Source organism: Anthonomus grandis, chromosome 2 (genome assembly GCF_022605725.1).
Source record: "Anthonomus grandis grandis chromosome 2, icAntGran1.3, whole genome shotgun sequence".
NCBI lineage: Eukaryota > Metazoa > Arthropoda > Insecta > Coleoptera > Curculionidae > Anthonomus > Anthonomus grandis.
This window is the reverse complement of record NC_065547.1, coordinates 8,809,789-8,826,945: the sequence shown is the minus strand read 5'-3', so window position 1 is coordinate 8,826,945 and position 17,157 is coordinate 8,809,789. Positions and strand designations below refer to the sequence as shown.

At 33.1% G+C, this 17,157-nt stretch overlaps 1 protein-coding gene across 6 annotated transcripts in view; it reads right to left on the bottom strand.

Moving 5' to 3' along the window:
* Positions 1 to 17,157, bottom strand: part of LOC126750701 (ubiquitin carboxyl-terminal hydrolase puf) — a 146,370-nt gene that overhangs the window by 75,378 nt on the left and 53,835 nt on the right. For all 6 annotated transcript variants that reach the window (XM_050460397.1, XM_050460392.1, XM_050460393.1 and 3 more), the window contains 6 exons: positions 15,229 to 15,439; positions 15,007 to 15,165; positions 14,830 to 14,947; positions 14,640 to 14,777; positions 11,730 to 11,917; positions 11,311 to 11,673 (listed from right to left, as the gene is read on the bottom strand). In XM_050460397.1, the coding sequence (XP_050316354.1) occupies positions 11,311 to 11,673; positions 11,730 to 11,917; positions 14,640 to 14,777; positions 14,830 to 14,947; positions 15,007 to 15,165; positions 15,229 to 15,439 (1,177 nt within the window). The remainder of the gene's footprint in view (positions 1 to 11,310; positions 11,674 to 11,729; positions 11,918 to 14,639; positions 14,778 to 14,829; positions 14,948 to 15,006; positions 15,166 to 15,228; positions 15,440 to 17,157) is intronic.

The following is a 17,157-nucleotide window of genomic DNA, read 5'->3' as shown; positions in this document are numbered from 1 at the left end:
AAACAATGAAAAATACAGTCTAGATAGTTTGCTGCATATCTCGTCAATTTGAGAAAGAAAAGTTACTTAGGTGTTAGTCTTTTCCAAATTTAATATAAGGTGATTTCCTTCACACCAATCGTTAAACTTTTTTATAATAGAGCAGGCTTTCAATTCGATTTCCTCCATACTTTCTCCTGTAAATACAATAGTAGTATCTTCTGCGTACATGAACAATTTAACATCGCCAATGAATTCTAAGAAATCGTTAACATATAATAGGAAAAGCACCGGTCCCAAAGTGCCACCCTGTGGAGTTCCAAGTTCGCAGTTATACTGACCTATCACCCACTTTTACGACTAAGGATCTGTCGGTCATATATGATATAACCCAATTTAATACTCTACCTCGCACTCCTATTCTCTCTAATTTATGCGTAATAAATATCGGATTAATCGTTTCAAAAGCTCGAGATAGGTCAAACAAAAAAGCCACTACATTCAATCTTTTTTTAATATTATCTCAAACATACTGGATTAATTCAAGAGAAGCTGTTTCAATAAACATATTTTTTCGAAAACCATGTTGCGAAAAATGTAGAATATTATATTTATCAAAAAATCGTACTAATCGATGATACATAAGCTTTTCAAATATGTTGCAGGAGCTACTTAAAACGCAAATGGACCTGTAAATCTCAATTCTATTAGGATCACCTTTTTTACACCGTAATAACTTTCGAACACTTCAACTATGGAACAACTCCCTCTGCCACATAATTGTGCATTAATAACGCCAGGTATGGCGAAATTAAATCACAACGCTGTTCTAAAATTTTTGCTGCAATCTTGTCTTGAAGTCCTTTGGAAAATTTATTTCTTAAACCTTTTACAACCAAAAAGATTTCGTCTAAGGTTACAGGCTTAAAATAAAAAGTATTTGTTATATATTGTTGTGAGACACTAATTTTTATTACGCTAGTTACACGCTACCAATCTGCCTATTCAGCTAACCAATTACCTATTGATTTACTTATTTGATTACTAAGCAAACCAACACTATAAATATATATATTGCCTTGCCATTAAAAACTAATTACATTACTATTAAGTTACTGTTCAAATTAAGTTAGATTTTAAGTTGTAATTTCCGCTCTCGAATAAATAATTTTTAAAAAAAGTTATTTTCGTGTTGACTACATATAACTGGCGCAGTCGGAAGTTTCGTGTTACGGTCGGACAAAAATCGCCAAAACCGGTCTGTTTTGACAGTTCAGGCACGAAGAACCTACCCTTGGAAGCAGCCTTCAGAACACACATCGTCAGGAAGTTGCACCCACCAAGGAAGTCAACAACACCGAGAGCATTTTCCTGGGAATACTAGCATCGATTCCTTTAGGACCACTAGGCTTAAGGCAAGAAAGAAACCAATGGAAATTTTCGCAGTTTTGGCGTAAGCAACTTTTCCCATTTTTCCATTTTTCCTTTATTTTTACCATAGAAGTATAATATTTAGTAAAATATTTTGACATATTATTATAGGTAATTTTTTTTCTCTTTTGCTAATTTTTCTTTCATATTTCTTTAGTTTCTGCATATTTTAGTATTATTCCTTTTTTATCATAACAATAAACTTAAATGCCAAACTCTTTGGCTGAAGAAATTGAAAATTTAGCTCAATCATTTTTAAGTTTATCCACTCAAGAAGGTTCTCAACTCACAAATCAATCAGACATGCAGTCTAACAATAAAGATATTGGTCTCTTAAGGTACCAAGCTGATAACATACCTCCGTATGATGGCAACCCTAGGCAATTAAATAGGTTTCTCACAGCTTGTGAACACTTTTTAAGTAACTTCCAAGATACAACAAATATAGCTAATCCCATAAATATTTGCCTAATAGATACCATTTTAATGAAACTTAAAGGTCGAGCCGCTGATATAATTTGCTCCAACTCAGATTTAAATAATTGGGCCGTAATTAAAGACGCCCTAATAGTAGCCTTTTCAGATCAAAGAAGCATCGAATATCTTATCCAAGATTTAATTTCTGTAAAAATTCAAAGGTTCGAAAGTCCTACACAATTTGGCATGCGAGTGCAGGATGCCAGAAGTAATTTATTTTCAAAATTAAACACCTCTGTTGCTAATGATAATGAAAGGAAAATTAAAATTCAACACTATGAAGAATTTGCTCTGAAAACTTTTATTAGTAACTTGCCCCCTCAAATTCAGTTAGTTGTTAGATTACGTCAGCCAGAAAATATTGAAAAAGCTTTATCGTTAGTAGTCGAAGAAGAAAACTTTATATACTTTAGTCAAGGAAAAAATTATAACTTACAAACCTACCCACCACCATTTCGCACTCATTACAAATAATCAAAACCCCAACCAAGATCCCCATTACCACCAACCCCCAGCAATTTTCCATCATTTATACCACTGAACACTTTTAATTACGCCAGACCCCAATTTCAAAAACCTATAGGACCAACAAACTTTCAAAATTCTAATCCAAATCCCATATCGATTTCTAGGCCAAATATTCCAAATACAAGTTTTCATAATTTTGTTAGACCCAATTTTTCAAATAACACCTTTAATAAACCTCAATTGAATCTAAGACCCCCTAATTTCAACCCAAATAATAGTTTACCCAGTTCAGTCATTCGTCGAAATCAAGTCGAACCAATGGACACAAGTTCAGGAAATAGTCGACATACCTTTGTTCCTAGAAACAAAAGGCCCCGCGTTTCAGAACTATATGCCCATCAAATTTCTCCAGAAAGTATTGACTATAATCTCGATTCCGATAATACCTACTCCGACTATTATAACCCTTATCAGAATGATCAATATTATTATGACGATAATAATTATTACGATCCATATAATCATATTCCTGATAATTCATTTTCCAACCCGATCGAAGATGACACTTATAAAAGTGACGACATAACCATTTCTAACGAACAACAAAATTTTCAAAACCGCGATATCAACACACACCCAACATAATCCATTTAAATAACATTAGATCGGATTTACCATATATTTATATTGCTGACCTAAACGCATATTTTTTAATAGACACCGGTAGTAGTCGAAGTTTAATGAACCCTAAACTTGCTTACACGTTTTATCATAAATTTATTACAAATGAGAAATTTAATATCCAAACGGCACACGCTATGTCCTATCACAATGAAGTCGCTAATATTCCAGTTTTTAAAATCTTTAAATTTAATGGTTACCATAAATTTTATTTGTTCGATTTTTCGCAAAAATACGATGGACTTATTGGTAGTGATTTATTAAAACAACTTAACGCTAATATTGACTTAAAAAATTGTAAATTAATAACACAAAATTCTACTATTCCAATTATTTATGAAATAAAAAAACCAATAGAAACTCAAAATACCTTTAATGATCTTCAAAATTTTTCTATAACAATTCCGTCAAGATGTCAACAAATTGTAAAAATCCCAGTGAATCTAAAAGAAGGCTTAGGCATATTAGAATATCAAAATTTTGAAAATAATACAGAAATGCCTAAAGCACTTGTAAACATTTCAAATTTTTTTGCCTATACAACAATAACGAATGCCAATGAATATCCCGTTACCATTAATATTAATAGACCCTTTAATGTTGAATTAATAGATATTTTAGAAGTAAACTTTTGCAACAAAATCGAAACAAACCAAACCCTAACTAATGAACATGATAATATACTTAAAGAAAATCTTAAAAACCTGCGTTTGGACCATTGCAATAAAGAAGAGAAAGACTTTATTAGAAGATTATGCTTTGAATATCGCGACATATTTTACTGCGACAAAATACCCTTAACATTTACTAACCAGATTCAGCATAAAATCAATTTGACAAATGACACCCCTTTATTCACTAAAACATATCGCTATCCTGAGATACACAAGAAGGAAGTTAAAAATCAAATATCAAAAATGTTAGATCAAGGAATTATTCAAAACTCAGTCTCCCCTTGGTCTAGTCCAATTTGGGTTGTCCCAAAAAAAGTTGATGCATCCGAAAAAAAAAATGGAGAGTCGTCATCGATTATCGTAAGCTGAATGAAAAAACCATAGGCGATAAGTATCCTCTTCCCAACATCGCAGATATACTTGATAAATTAGGTAGAAGCCAGTATTTTTCCACACTGGATCTTGCTAATGGATTTCATCAAATTGAGATGGATCCCAATGATACTCAGAAGACCGCCTTTTCAACAGAATCAGGTCACTATGAATTCCGCCGAATGCCATTTGGGTTGAAAAATGCCCCATCAACTTTCCAAAGAGTTATGGATAATATCCTCCGTGGCCTCCACAATGAAATTTGTGTCGTACATCTCGATGACATCATCATTTTCAGTACTTCCTTGGAAAAACACATTTCTCGCCTACGTCAAGTTTTCTCACGACTCCGAGAATCCAACTTCAAAGTACAAATGGATAAAAGTGAGTTTCTTAGAAAAGAAGTCCAATATTTAGGTCATCTTGTAACATCCAATGGCGTAAAACCAAACCCTGAAAAAATCCGAGCAATTCAAGAATTTCCAATCCCCAAAAATTCAAAAGATATTAAATCATTTTTAGGTCTCCTTGGATATTATAGACGGTTTATTAAAGACTTTGCTAAAATAACCAAACCTATGACCTCATGCCTCAAAAAGGATTGTAAAGTCATCCATAGTCCCGAATTCATAAAATCTTTCGAACACTGCAAACATCTTCTAATGAATGCCCCTATCTTACAATATCCTGATTTCGAAAAGCCAGTAATTTTGCCATAGGTGCCGTATTATCACAAGATAACGTCCCTAACGATAAGCCTGTTGCTTATGCAAGCCGAACCCTTAACGATAGCGAATGCAAATACTCCACTATTGAGAAGGAACTCCTAGCGATCGTCTGGGCATGTAAATATTTTCGCCCATATCTTTTTGGGAAAAAGTTTAAAATATATAGCGACCACAGACCCCTTGTCTGGTTATTCAGTCTAAAAGAACCTAACAGTAAATTAGTTAGATGGCGTCTTCGTTTAGAAGAGTTCGATTATGAAATTATCTATAAAAAAGGCCTCCAAAATACAAATGCTGATGCCCTCTCTCGCATTCAAATCAATGCTTTTGAAAACGAAAGTATTGTAAACAACCCTGGTGAACAAGATATAGACATAGATGAATTCTTAAATGACCTTTGCAACGAAGCATTAAAAAACATGAATCTTGAACCCCCTACCCACCATAACATCATATCCCCACAAAGTTCTAATACAGTAATACCCAAAATAAATATAATAGAAAATATTCAAACCAGACCACCCCAAACCAGGCTTCGTAAAAGACTTGAAGAAGCACAAAACACCTTAGCCACACCACACTCTTCTAGCGATCCCTACATAATAAACGAAGGCATTACAATTTTGGAAGACATAATTAACAACAAACTCCACCAAATAATAATTTCTAAAAATCCCTATAATAAATTAAACATTAAACAAGAACAATTTGGAAATAATAAAATACTTCATGTAAAAATTCCTAACTCTAACTCTAATGATTCTCTTATCATTGATTTATTAAAAAATTACACTAAGGAAAACAAAATATTTTATCTTTACTTCTACGATGATTCGATGTACTTAAATTTTAACAAAGTTTACATGAAACATTTTTATTCCTCCGGACTTAAATTAATGAAATGCACAAAATTAGTAAACTCCGTCTCTGAACTCGATGAACGAATCATGCTAATCAAATATCAACACGAAGGTAAATGCAACCATCGTGGCATTAATGAGACATTAGAAAAACTTAAACGTAATTATTACTGGCCGTCAATGAAAGCAGATGTAACAAAATATATAAACGATTGTGATATTTGCCAAACCAGCAAATATGCAAGAAAAAATCCATACGTTCCTCTGGTATTAACAGAAACTGTCGGAAAACCTTTTCAACTAATTAATATTGACATTTTTAAATATGATAACCAAGATTTTTTTACTATTATAGACGCTTTTACAAAATTAGGACAGGCTTTCCCTATTCAAGGAAAAACAGCTATTGAAATCGCTAATGCCCTTATTCAGTACTTTTCCTTTTATGGTATTCCTGAAAAAATTACCATGGACAATGGCACAGAATTTAAAAACGATACTGTTAAAGAGCTTCTGCGTGCTCATAAAATTAATGTACATTTTACCACTCCACTCCACCACGAATCAAACTCACTCGTCGAAAGGCTACATTCAACCCTTATCGAACATCTAAGAATCCTTCGACAGAAACATCCGTCAGATAGTACCATCTCCCTTATGAATTATGCCATTATAGCATACAACAATTCTATATACTCTTCCACTAAATTTACCCCGTTCGAATTAACTTTTGGCCATACAAATTCCAGAGATCCAAGTAATCTTTTAGAATCGACATTTTATAACGAGTATGTTATAAATCATAAAGATAGAGTTAAACATCTTTACGAAAATATAACACAAAACTTATTAGATAAAAAACAAAAAGTCATAGAAAAAAACAATAAACTAGGTCCCAATCAAACTCAATTCAAAAAAGGAGACAAAGTTTACAAAGTTAACAATTCTAGAAATAAAAAAGATAACAAATTTAAAGGCCCCTATCAGATTGTAGAGCTCCTTAAAAGAAATAAAGCTAAGATTAAAAACCCTATTAACAACAAAATAATAACAATTCACATAAAAGAATTGAAACTACCCCCTGTTGTTACAGAATCTTCCAGCTCGCAGGCGCAGAACTAGCAACCCCTAACTTCCATAAAATTAATCAAAATCCAGGACTCCTTCCCCTAAAAATTGGTAATGCTCAAAACATAGCTGACTATTGGTCCTTTGTTGAAATATTAGACGTAAGTGACATCATTAAAGAATTTAAGTCCCTTGAAAATCATTATTTCCAATTACAATCTTCCATAAAAAACACATCCACTAATTATAATCATTTTCTAAACTCTTTTAATTTGATCGCGTCTCTAAAAAACAAAATCAATATACAGATAACACAAATCAACCCTTTCTATTCATTTTCACGTACCAAGAGAGGTCTCATTAACGGTTTAGGATCTATAGTCAAATCCTTGACTGGAAACTTAGATCAAAACGATGCTGAAAGATATGACAACGCTATTAATACTATAACAAATAATGAGAATAAAGTTAAAACACTTCTCAAAGAGCAAATTACTATCATAGAAAAATCATCAATAAATTTTATAAATATTAGCAAGAATTTAACATACAACCAACAAATTTTAGAAAAACACATTAGGCAGATAGACACGATTATTAAACAAATTCAAAACAATAACACCATTTCTTATGGTTACTTTACAAGCCAAATAATTTTATCTCAAGTAATCAATGCTTTTCAAAACATCTACGATATTCTAGAAAATGTCGGTATAGCCATCACATTTTCAAAATTAAATATATTTCATCCTTCCATAGTAAACCCTAATGACCTTTTAAATGAAATCATGTCTATAACACCACACTTAACATACAATAAACTTCCTTTCACTGCCACATTAGAAAATTTATTGCTTTTTGAAAAAATTATTGAAATTAAAAGTTACATAAAAGAAAACAAAATCACATTCATCATACAAGTACCTATAGTCGAAATAAAAAACTATGTATTGTATCGTCTATATCCCCTCTCAGTTCCCTTTAAAAATACCTTTCAAATCATCATTTCACCTAACAAATACCTCCTTTTAAATGAAGTTAGCTATATTGCATTTGACACAAAGTGCCAAGAGATAACGCCACAACACTTTATATGCAAAGAAAGCAGCCCTATGAGCATAGGAACTGATCCTCCATGCGAAGTAAACCTACTATCGTATGCAAAAAAAACCATAAATTGCCAAATTGTCGAGACAAAAATCAATAACCTAAAAATCCAAAAGTTAGAAGAAGAAAAATGGATGCTGATAACACCTAACGAAACAATCGCAAACCAACAATGTGGAACTAACAAAGAAAACATACCTTTAAAAGGAACCTATGTATTAGAATTCCCGCCTAACTGTACCATCCAAATAGAAGGTCACCTCCTTAGGAACTACCACCTGAAAGAACAAACAAAATTCCAGAACATTCAGCTGCCTAAACTCATCTTTGAAGCCAATCTGAATCCTAATTATATAGAAATCCCGCCCTTTAAAATGGATAAACTAAACCTTGAGGACATTGAAAATATACCCAGTATTATTGCCCAAGAAACGGAACAACTGAAGGAAGCCCTACTCTTCAACGGACCTCTTCATATACAGCCCATCAGCATTTGGACCTTGTTAATATATATTATTATTCTCCGCTTCATTGGGTACCAAGTCTACGCGAAATACTTCAAGATGGTGCCCAAACTTCTAGAAGATGCCAACCGCTCTCCTTCACCCGAAGCCACAACCAGTCAGCCTCAAATCGTCATCTAAGTTCCCCTGCATCCCCAGGCTCACCTCTACGAAGGGAGGAGTTACACGCTACCAATCTGCCTATTCAGCTAACCAATTACCTATTGATTTACTTATTTGATTACTAAGCAAACCAACACTATAAATATATATATTGCCTTGCCATTAAAAACTAATTACATTACTATTAAGTTACTGTTCAAATTAAGTTAGATTTTAAGTTGTAATTTCCGCTCTCGAATAAATAATTTTTAAAAAAAGTTATTTTCGTGTTGACTACATATAACTCGCTTCGTATGCAAGGAGAACAATACCTTGGTATAAAAATGGATGAAACTGGAAAAAGGCAACAGAATATATTTAAAACAGAAAGAAAATTAAAACCACGTTGTTCATCAAAGGCAAAAAGCAGTTAATCGACATTCTTCTGATATTACAGAAGATACAAGAAAAAAATGTTTGCTAAGTTTTGGAAAACTATGAATTGGGACCAAAGGCGTGTATTTGTGGCCTCGAATATAGAAAAGGATGTCACAAAACGTAAGACAACAGATGGAGCATCCAGAAGACAAGGTAGTTATAAGTATACCTTAAATAACCTACAAGTTTGCCATCAAATGTTTTTGAATACATTATGTCTTGGTTACAAAACCGTTCATGCATGGGTCGATCAGAGTTTCTGTGGAATACATTCTGAAAAAAACAGTAGAGTCGATCGAAAACAAAGAGTTAAGGAATAACATAAACGGCAATATGAGATCCTAGAACAATTTTTCGAACAACTGCCAAAACTACCGGCACACTACTGTAGAAAAGATTCTTTAAAAACTCTACCTAGAACCCCATTTCCGGTCTATAAGTGACATTTACAAACTGTATTTGACTCGTACTGAAGAAAACATATCAGTCTACACTCCTAAAAAGGATCAATGTAACACATGTGTCTCATTTAAATGTGGAAATATTTCAGAAGAAATTTACGCGCAACACCAAAAGAGGAAGCAAGAAGCCCGAGAGGAAAAATCCAAAGATAAGGCTTTGGCCGAAGAAAATAATAGTGTGACTATCACAATGGACGTGCAAGCGGTTAAGTTATCCCCATATCTCAATGCTGGAAAAATATATTTTAAAACTAAATTATGTTGCCACAGTTTTACAATTTTCAATTTAGCAACCAAAAATGTTATCTGTTATTGGTGGTCCGAAGATCAAAACAACCAACTTGTTGCATCGACTTTCACGTCATGTATTCTGGATTATCTTCAAGGTTGTTTAACTGATGAAAAAAAAATAATAATCTGGTCAGATGGACGAGTCAGAATAGAAATAATGTTCTTTCAAACGCCCTATTAAATTTTGCCATATTAAACCAAGTAGAAGTATTTCAGAAGTATCTTGAACCGGGTCATACTCCGATGGAGTGTACCTCGGTTCATAGCACCATCGATAAAAAACTAAGAAATAGGGAAATTCACTTGTCTAGTGATTATGTCGGCGTATCCAAAGAGGCTATGGTAATACCTTTTCCATATAGGGTAAAACTTCTGGAGTTTGATTTATTTTTAAAACTATTCATTGGCCAAAGATTTACGGTATCACTCCATCAGACCTGGAAAAATGGCAAAAGACCCTGTAATTAACGATATTCGGGTTATAAGATATTTACTCACTGGACAAATCCAAGTAAAGCTTAATTTTCACGATGAATACATAGATTTACCTAATCGTCCAAAGAAGATAGATCCAATTTTAGATTACCCACCGCTTTTTCTTGCACCATGTAAAATAAAACCTGAAAAGTGGCAACATCTTCAAGACCTGAAATCCGTTATTCCTAAAGATACACACTACCTTTATGATAACCTTTTGCATTAATTTGATAAGTGTTCTACAATTTTCATGTTTTATTATTAATTGTAATATTTTTTTGTTAATAAAACTATGAAAGCAAATTATCTTATCTTACTTTTACCACAAGCAAAACCTCCTACCCTTTATAATCCTAAAATACAAAAAATCCTATGTGCCATTTTATTAAAAGCAAAAAATCCTCTCTGATTTAATAAACGAATTCATAGTTTTATTGCTTCCAAATAAATATTATTGAGTAGAAAACATACATTATAATGTACTTTTAATAGCCCAACCTTCTAAGTCATTTAATTTTTTTAAAATACAGTTTTTTCCCTCCTGTAAAGTTACTGTTTCAGTAGATAGGAGCATTTGCCAGATCACCCAGATATGTTGTACAAATATGAAATCGTTATTTTTTTTTCTCTATGTAGCACAATATATTATTAGGAATACTCAAATAAAACCAGGCACTCTTATTTTTTTGGCCACCACTGTATGTCTGTATTGTCAGATGGGTCTGGATCTCTTTTTCGATATAAGATCCTTTTTAAAAATTTAAATTGACTATCAAATTTTTTCCGCTAACCTATCTGTAAGCTTCTGAATTTCCATTGAGTTTTTGTTCGTTCGTGTCTTCGTTTTTTGCCTTAACCGCGATTGTTTCTTTAAACTAGAACTTGCGCAGGATGATATAACAACTTTTAGGCACTATTCATCAATTTACTCACTTAAATTTTGAGTAATATAATTAATAATATTAACTTAAAAGCGCCATCTACTATTGACTTTTTTATGGTTTTCTAAGCAAATATTGTTTGAAGGATCTAATTTTGATAAAAATTTGAAAAAACACATTGTCCTGTGTAAAATCCCCATATTTTATTCGCGAGTATCAAGGACATAATTCCTATCACAAAAAAAAAACAATCAATCACACACTACATAAATAACCAAAAAAAATAATAATATTTTAAAATCATCTCTTTACCTGTGAGCAACATTTCTAGAACGCATCTTTCAGCACAGCTGCCTGATTGAACGATAATCCTTATGGGGGTACAAGATCTTTCCCCTAAAGCTGCCGAATGGCTTCCAATACCTCTCCCTTCCAAAGCCCATTTTCTTAGGTGATACGCGTATCTTTTCCTAAACGTTTCGATATGAGTCTTCGTCAACAACAACGCCCTCTGTATGCAAAGCAACGAGGCGTCGTCATTCGAATTGCTCGACAATAAATCGTCTGAGGAGGCCTTCAAGTTGGTCATACACTGGGCCACGAATTGGCTCTCGTGTTGTAAATTTTGACCCATGTAGTAGCTGTTTATATACCCGATAGCTGCCATACTGACATCTGTTTATAAAATAAAATATTAAATAAAATCGCTTTTCGTTTGCTGGTTTTTTTACCGGTGTTGTTAGCTCTCAGAGCGATTTTCCACATATGGTCCATGCCGACGTTTCGGTTTTCCGCTTTCTCTTCGGGTTCTAAATTGGCGGTCATCAAGTGGTGTAGGCCGCAGAGGTGCTGGAACAGGCTCAGGCAGATCATACTGAACTTTTCCGGGGGTAAACTCGGCAAATGGTACAAGTATAACCTGAAAATCAACATACAATTTTAGGCTTTGGTTTAAAAACTGCTAAGATATTTTATGGCATTTTAAGGGGTGTATGCGAAAAATGCAATAAAGGTGAATTTTGGGTCACATCTCCGAGAAAATTAACTTATTGAGAGCCTAAAATATGATATTAAGCTTAAAAGTGACACTTTTAATTTCGCCCTATATAGACACAAAAGAAGATAACTCATTTTTTCTATAAGATATTATATAAGTGTGTTAAAAAGGTGGCATAGGTACAAAACCGCTAAGTTCTCTCTTTATTAATAACTTTTTTTAGAAGATTTAGAGCAATTTCTAATAGATAACAAATTGCAAAATCAATCCGCTATATTATTAGGCAAACTCGTGCAACTTCTGAAATATTCCTACAATGGGATGGTATTTTTGTGAGAAATAAACTTTTTATTTATTTATTTATGGTTACTCTTACAAACACAACAAGATTGTAATTATATGCAAGAGGCTCTTGATACTAATGTCTTAATACTAAATCAATCTTTAACAGCTTTATTACTGAAATAAATAATAAAAAATAACTACACATAGTAAGTTTGATGGTAAACACACTTACAGAAAAATGTTTAAATTCATTGTTTAGTTTCACTGTACCGGGTGGTCAAATAAGCGAGGTAAGCGGCTGTATCTCAGGACCTGTACATCTGGCAATAATAGAATTTTTTTTATTATTATAAAAGTGGCCATGGGAATATACTTGAAATTATTTTTAAGTTCCGTATTTCACCGCAAGAGGGCGCAACTAAAAATTAAATAAAAGAAACATCTTTTTCTCCGAAAACTTAAATATTAACTTATACTTTTGATATTATTTTTAGTAAGCCTAGATAATTTGCTATAATTTTGGTTTATGAATTATTGACGTACGAACGATAGTAGGGGTGGGGGAAGCTATTGAAAGTGGAATCATTAAATTCGGTGTAAATTCTAAACCACTTATTCGATTTGAGCGATTCAAAATTTATTTGCAAGATAAATGTAGCTGCTTTAAAAGTCTGATCTCATTGCTACCCTATAGTTCCTAATAAAACCGCCAGAGGACACAATTTTTTATAATTCCAGTTTTTTTCATTTTGCTCTAAAAATTCAAATTGAATGGTATATTTTTGACATTCTATTTAAAAAGTAAATAAAATTTGCAAAAGTACTGTAAAAACTGCACGATGATATCTTTGCTCGTTTTAAAGTTATAGCGAATTAAAGTTTTTTACGCACCGAGCCTAAACTTGTGTGTCCCGCCTAAAAATCTCTAATTAGTATTACCACAACTAGAATATCATGATGTTGTCATAATTAATAAATTATTATGGTAATAATTGATTGATAAATAATAAATTAATAATACCTATGTATCACAGAATAACTGGAAATTTATGTGACTTTCTTAAGGCGAATAATTTTATTAACGAATTTTATATTTAAATTATGGTCCTGAAAATTTTAAACCCAATCATATTTGGTATTTAATGCCTCGATAGGTGTTCAAACTGCCTTTCATCACATTCCAAACGGGAAAAATGTGCTGGGCACTCGTCCAATTGGAAATACATGATCCGTCTTAATTCCAATAAAATAGGCAAAGAATTTGTTAAAAAATGCAAAAAAAACATTACCGGTTAATATGCCATCAAAAAAATAAGGACCAATAATTTTCATTCCGATAATGCCACACCACACTTCCCTCTTTTTCCAAACTATGCAAACGGTTGATTTTGGCAAATTTAATTCACGACAAATATCACTCTGTTTAACACCACTTTTCATTTTTTGAATAATGTCATATTTTCCTTTTAATGTTAAAGCTTTACGCTTTTGCTTCTCCATTTTAACTATCCAAGACTTAGCACCCAGCACAAAACAGCAAAACACTCGTATAAATACATAACTCACAGTAAGTAACGCGTGATGTGAAATGCCACTGAAAACAAAACAACGGCGATCGTGCTAAATTTAATTCTCGGGGAATTACCGTGTGAAAAGTTCACTATAAGCGAAATATTTTTCTTGGTCTTGATAAAATTTAGTTCACTTTACCCGAGAGTTTATTATAACCGGGTTCGCTATAAACGGGTTTGTTATATCCGAAGTCCACTGTATTTTAATACTAATATTAAAATATAAATTTAATAGTAAATATATTTAAACTAAAAAAATGAAAATATTTTAACCTATAATAAAAACACACTGGGAAAGGGATAGGGTGAATTTAGGATCTATCAGAAAATTTGCCGTCTTATTGATAGCCTTTGTAAGAAAATCTATTTCAAAAACTAATAAAACTATAAGGATTTTTTTTCCTTCGTAAAACGTGGACATCGGATGAAAACCGAAACAATAACAAGGCAAACTTAAAAGATCGATAATGTCGAATGACATTTCCGTAATTGACATTGTTGGCTGGTGAAAAATACCCTTAGCCATAAAAATAGGCTAATGTTTGTAGATTGGATCGTATAAGAATGTCTAACGCCGAACGATCCTGAATCACATAGAGAAAAGGTTAGCGAGTGCTATTCGCACTTCTTTTTTCTTATCTATTTCTAGTGAGAAAGTTCCGCTGCTAGGTGCCATTGAAGTAAATCTAGCTATAAGTTAAAATGTTTAGGTCAATAAATAGTAAGAAAGATATAAAAGAACCGCGTATATAAAACTTAAAAACTTATTTAATAAAAACATATCTTACCGCCTTAATGCGTCCACTCTAAGGGCGTGCAATTCATTTGTCTTGGTTTGGGAGAGAAGCCAACTAAACAGTTCATCAGAACACTCAGAATCATGCGCCAAACACTCCCATAACGTGTCCACTTGGTCTATACTTAACCTAAAAGACACCATAAGAGTAACTTTTTCGTATAAAGCAAACCATAACTTACTTAAAGCTATTTGGGGAGACCATCGGGGAAAACACCGCAGACAAAAAATGTAATCTGACCTGCACCTGCATCTGATGCGTATATAGTCCCAAAGATTTTTCCGGATTTGATGTATATGCTATAAAATGTATTAATTTAAACTTCAATGCAATTATTCCCAATAAAGGGTATAGGTACCTTTTAAATTATTAAAAAAGTGGGTCATCATGTGATGCTGCTTCTCCGCCCATTGGGTCACGTGGTGCATCTCGAGCCCCCTAAATGACGTAAGCAGTTTCGGTAACATCCTTAGAGAAACTATTACGGATTTGTTATGGGCAAGATTATTAAGGCATCCTGGAATAATGAATAACATTTACGAGGATTTTCAAGGGAGGGAATTTCTACTTGGTAGCAAACCTTCGATAAATTTCATCCTGATATCTTTGTCGGGCATAAAACAGATGAGATTACACAAAGTTTTTTCGGCCTCTACAGCGAGACCTTCGCCCAACTGGCATATTTTGTCGTCCTGCAGCAAATCCCAGAGTAAAGTGTTCCCCGGTTGGCATACGTTGTCTGGCTTAAAACAAGCGGAGAGTCTTGGATCTATTATTCTCACCGGAGGACTCTTTAAAATGGGGAAAAAAATTATGTTTAGTTTTTTTTATTACTAGTCCTATGGTTGGAACCTTTGGTGTGACGCTCAAATTACGAGACAATTTTACCACTAACCAAAACTCTTTATTTTTACTCTCGACACGTGTTTCGCCAACGATGTTAGCATCCTCGAGAGAAGATTAAAACTAAAGTAAAACTACTTACAAATCTCCTTATATACTAATGATGTAACTAATAGAGCAGAAAAAGCAATGAAGCATGGCCAAACAAATCTTAAACACTAACTATATAATTGACTATAAGGGATTGGACATTTATCCCTGTTAACCCTTTCCGGCCCAGTGACTCCAATTGGAATATAGTCGAAATCTGTAAATCAAGAGAATTTAAAATCTCAGGTAGTATATTATAGTCTATATATAGATCACAGATGGCGACACGCATAACACATCGTGAAATATCAATTGACATTTCGATTTTTAGGTTAGGTTTTAAAATTTACAGAATCGTGTGTGGTATCGTTGTTGTTTTCCAGTCAATAAAATCAACGTAAGTTTTTTATTTTTATGTTTTATATTAATAAAAATAACATTAATAGATCATTAGTGACACAAAATTATGTTTTGAGTAAAATCATAGTAAAAGTGTTGAAAATATGGGCTTAGAATATTATGACTCCAAATGGCATCAGTGGGCAGTTATGAACTGCAATTTTTATAATATTTTTAATTTCAGATGCCGGTTGGGCTTCCGGAAAAAGAAGAAAAACATTTGCTGTTGTTGCTAAAGGGGACGAGTCGGATTTAGAAGATTTAAATGACGTCGATGAGGACGATTTCGATGAAGAAACGTTCCTTCGATTACAGCAGGAATATGATCCCAATCCAGAACTTGCTGCAGAAGACCTGTTATCAAATTGTAACTTAGAAGTGGACACAGGCGAGCTGATATCTGATGAAAACGAACATGAACCTAATACATAAATAGAACAAGACTTTGACCCTGAAGACGATTTACCACTTATTACGTTTCGGAACCAGAACCAAAAACGAACGCCTAGTGTACAAATTCCCCCAAAACGGAAAAAAAGGAGATTTTGCTCGCGTGAATTCTGAATGTAACGTATAATTTACTAACGCAAAGGAAAATGATTTAACTCTACTGTCATATTTCAAGTTATTTTTTGATAATAATTTAATCCAGCATATTACTGACCAAACAAATTTGTACTCTACTCAACAAACGAGCATATGTAGCAATACTACGTTCACCGAAATCTCTCAATTCCTTGGAATAAATATTATGTCTGGTATAGTAAGAATGCCTAGCTATCGAATGTATTGGGCACAAGAAACTTGTTATTCACCTTTAGCTGATATTATGTCAAGAAATAGATTTGATAAACTTAGAAATCAAATCCATTTCAATGACAATACTAATATGCTGACCCGTGATCATCTAGACTATGATAAACTTTTTACAATACGACCTGTAATAGATGCCATAAAATTAAACATGTCAAAAATTGAGCAAGAAGAATACAATTCAATAGACGAAATCATGGTGCCATTCAAGAGGAGGAGTTCGCTCAAACAGTTTATTCGGAATAAACCGCATAAATGGAGAATTAAAATATTTACCAGAGCTGGATCGAGCGGTATTATTTATGACTTTGAAATATACAGGGGAAAAGGGACCGTAAAAGAGAGTAATCTAGGAATCAGTGGT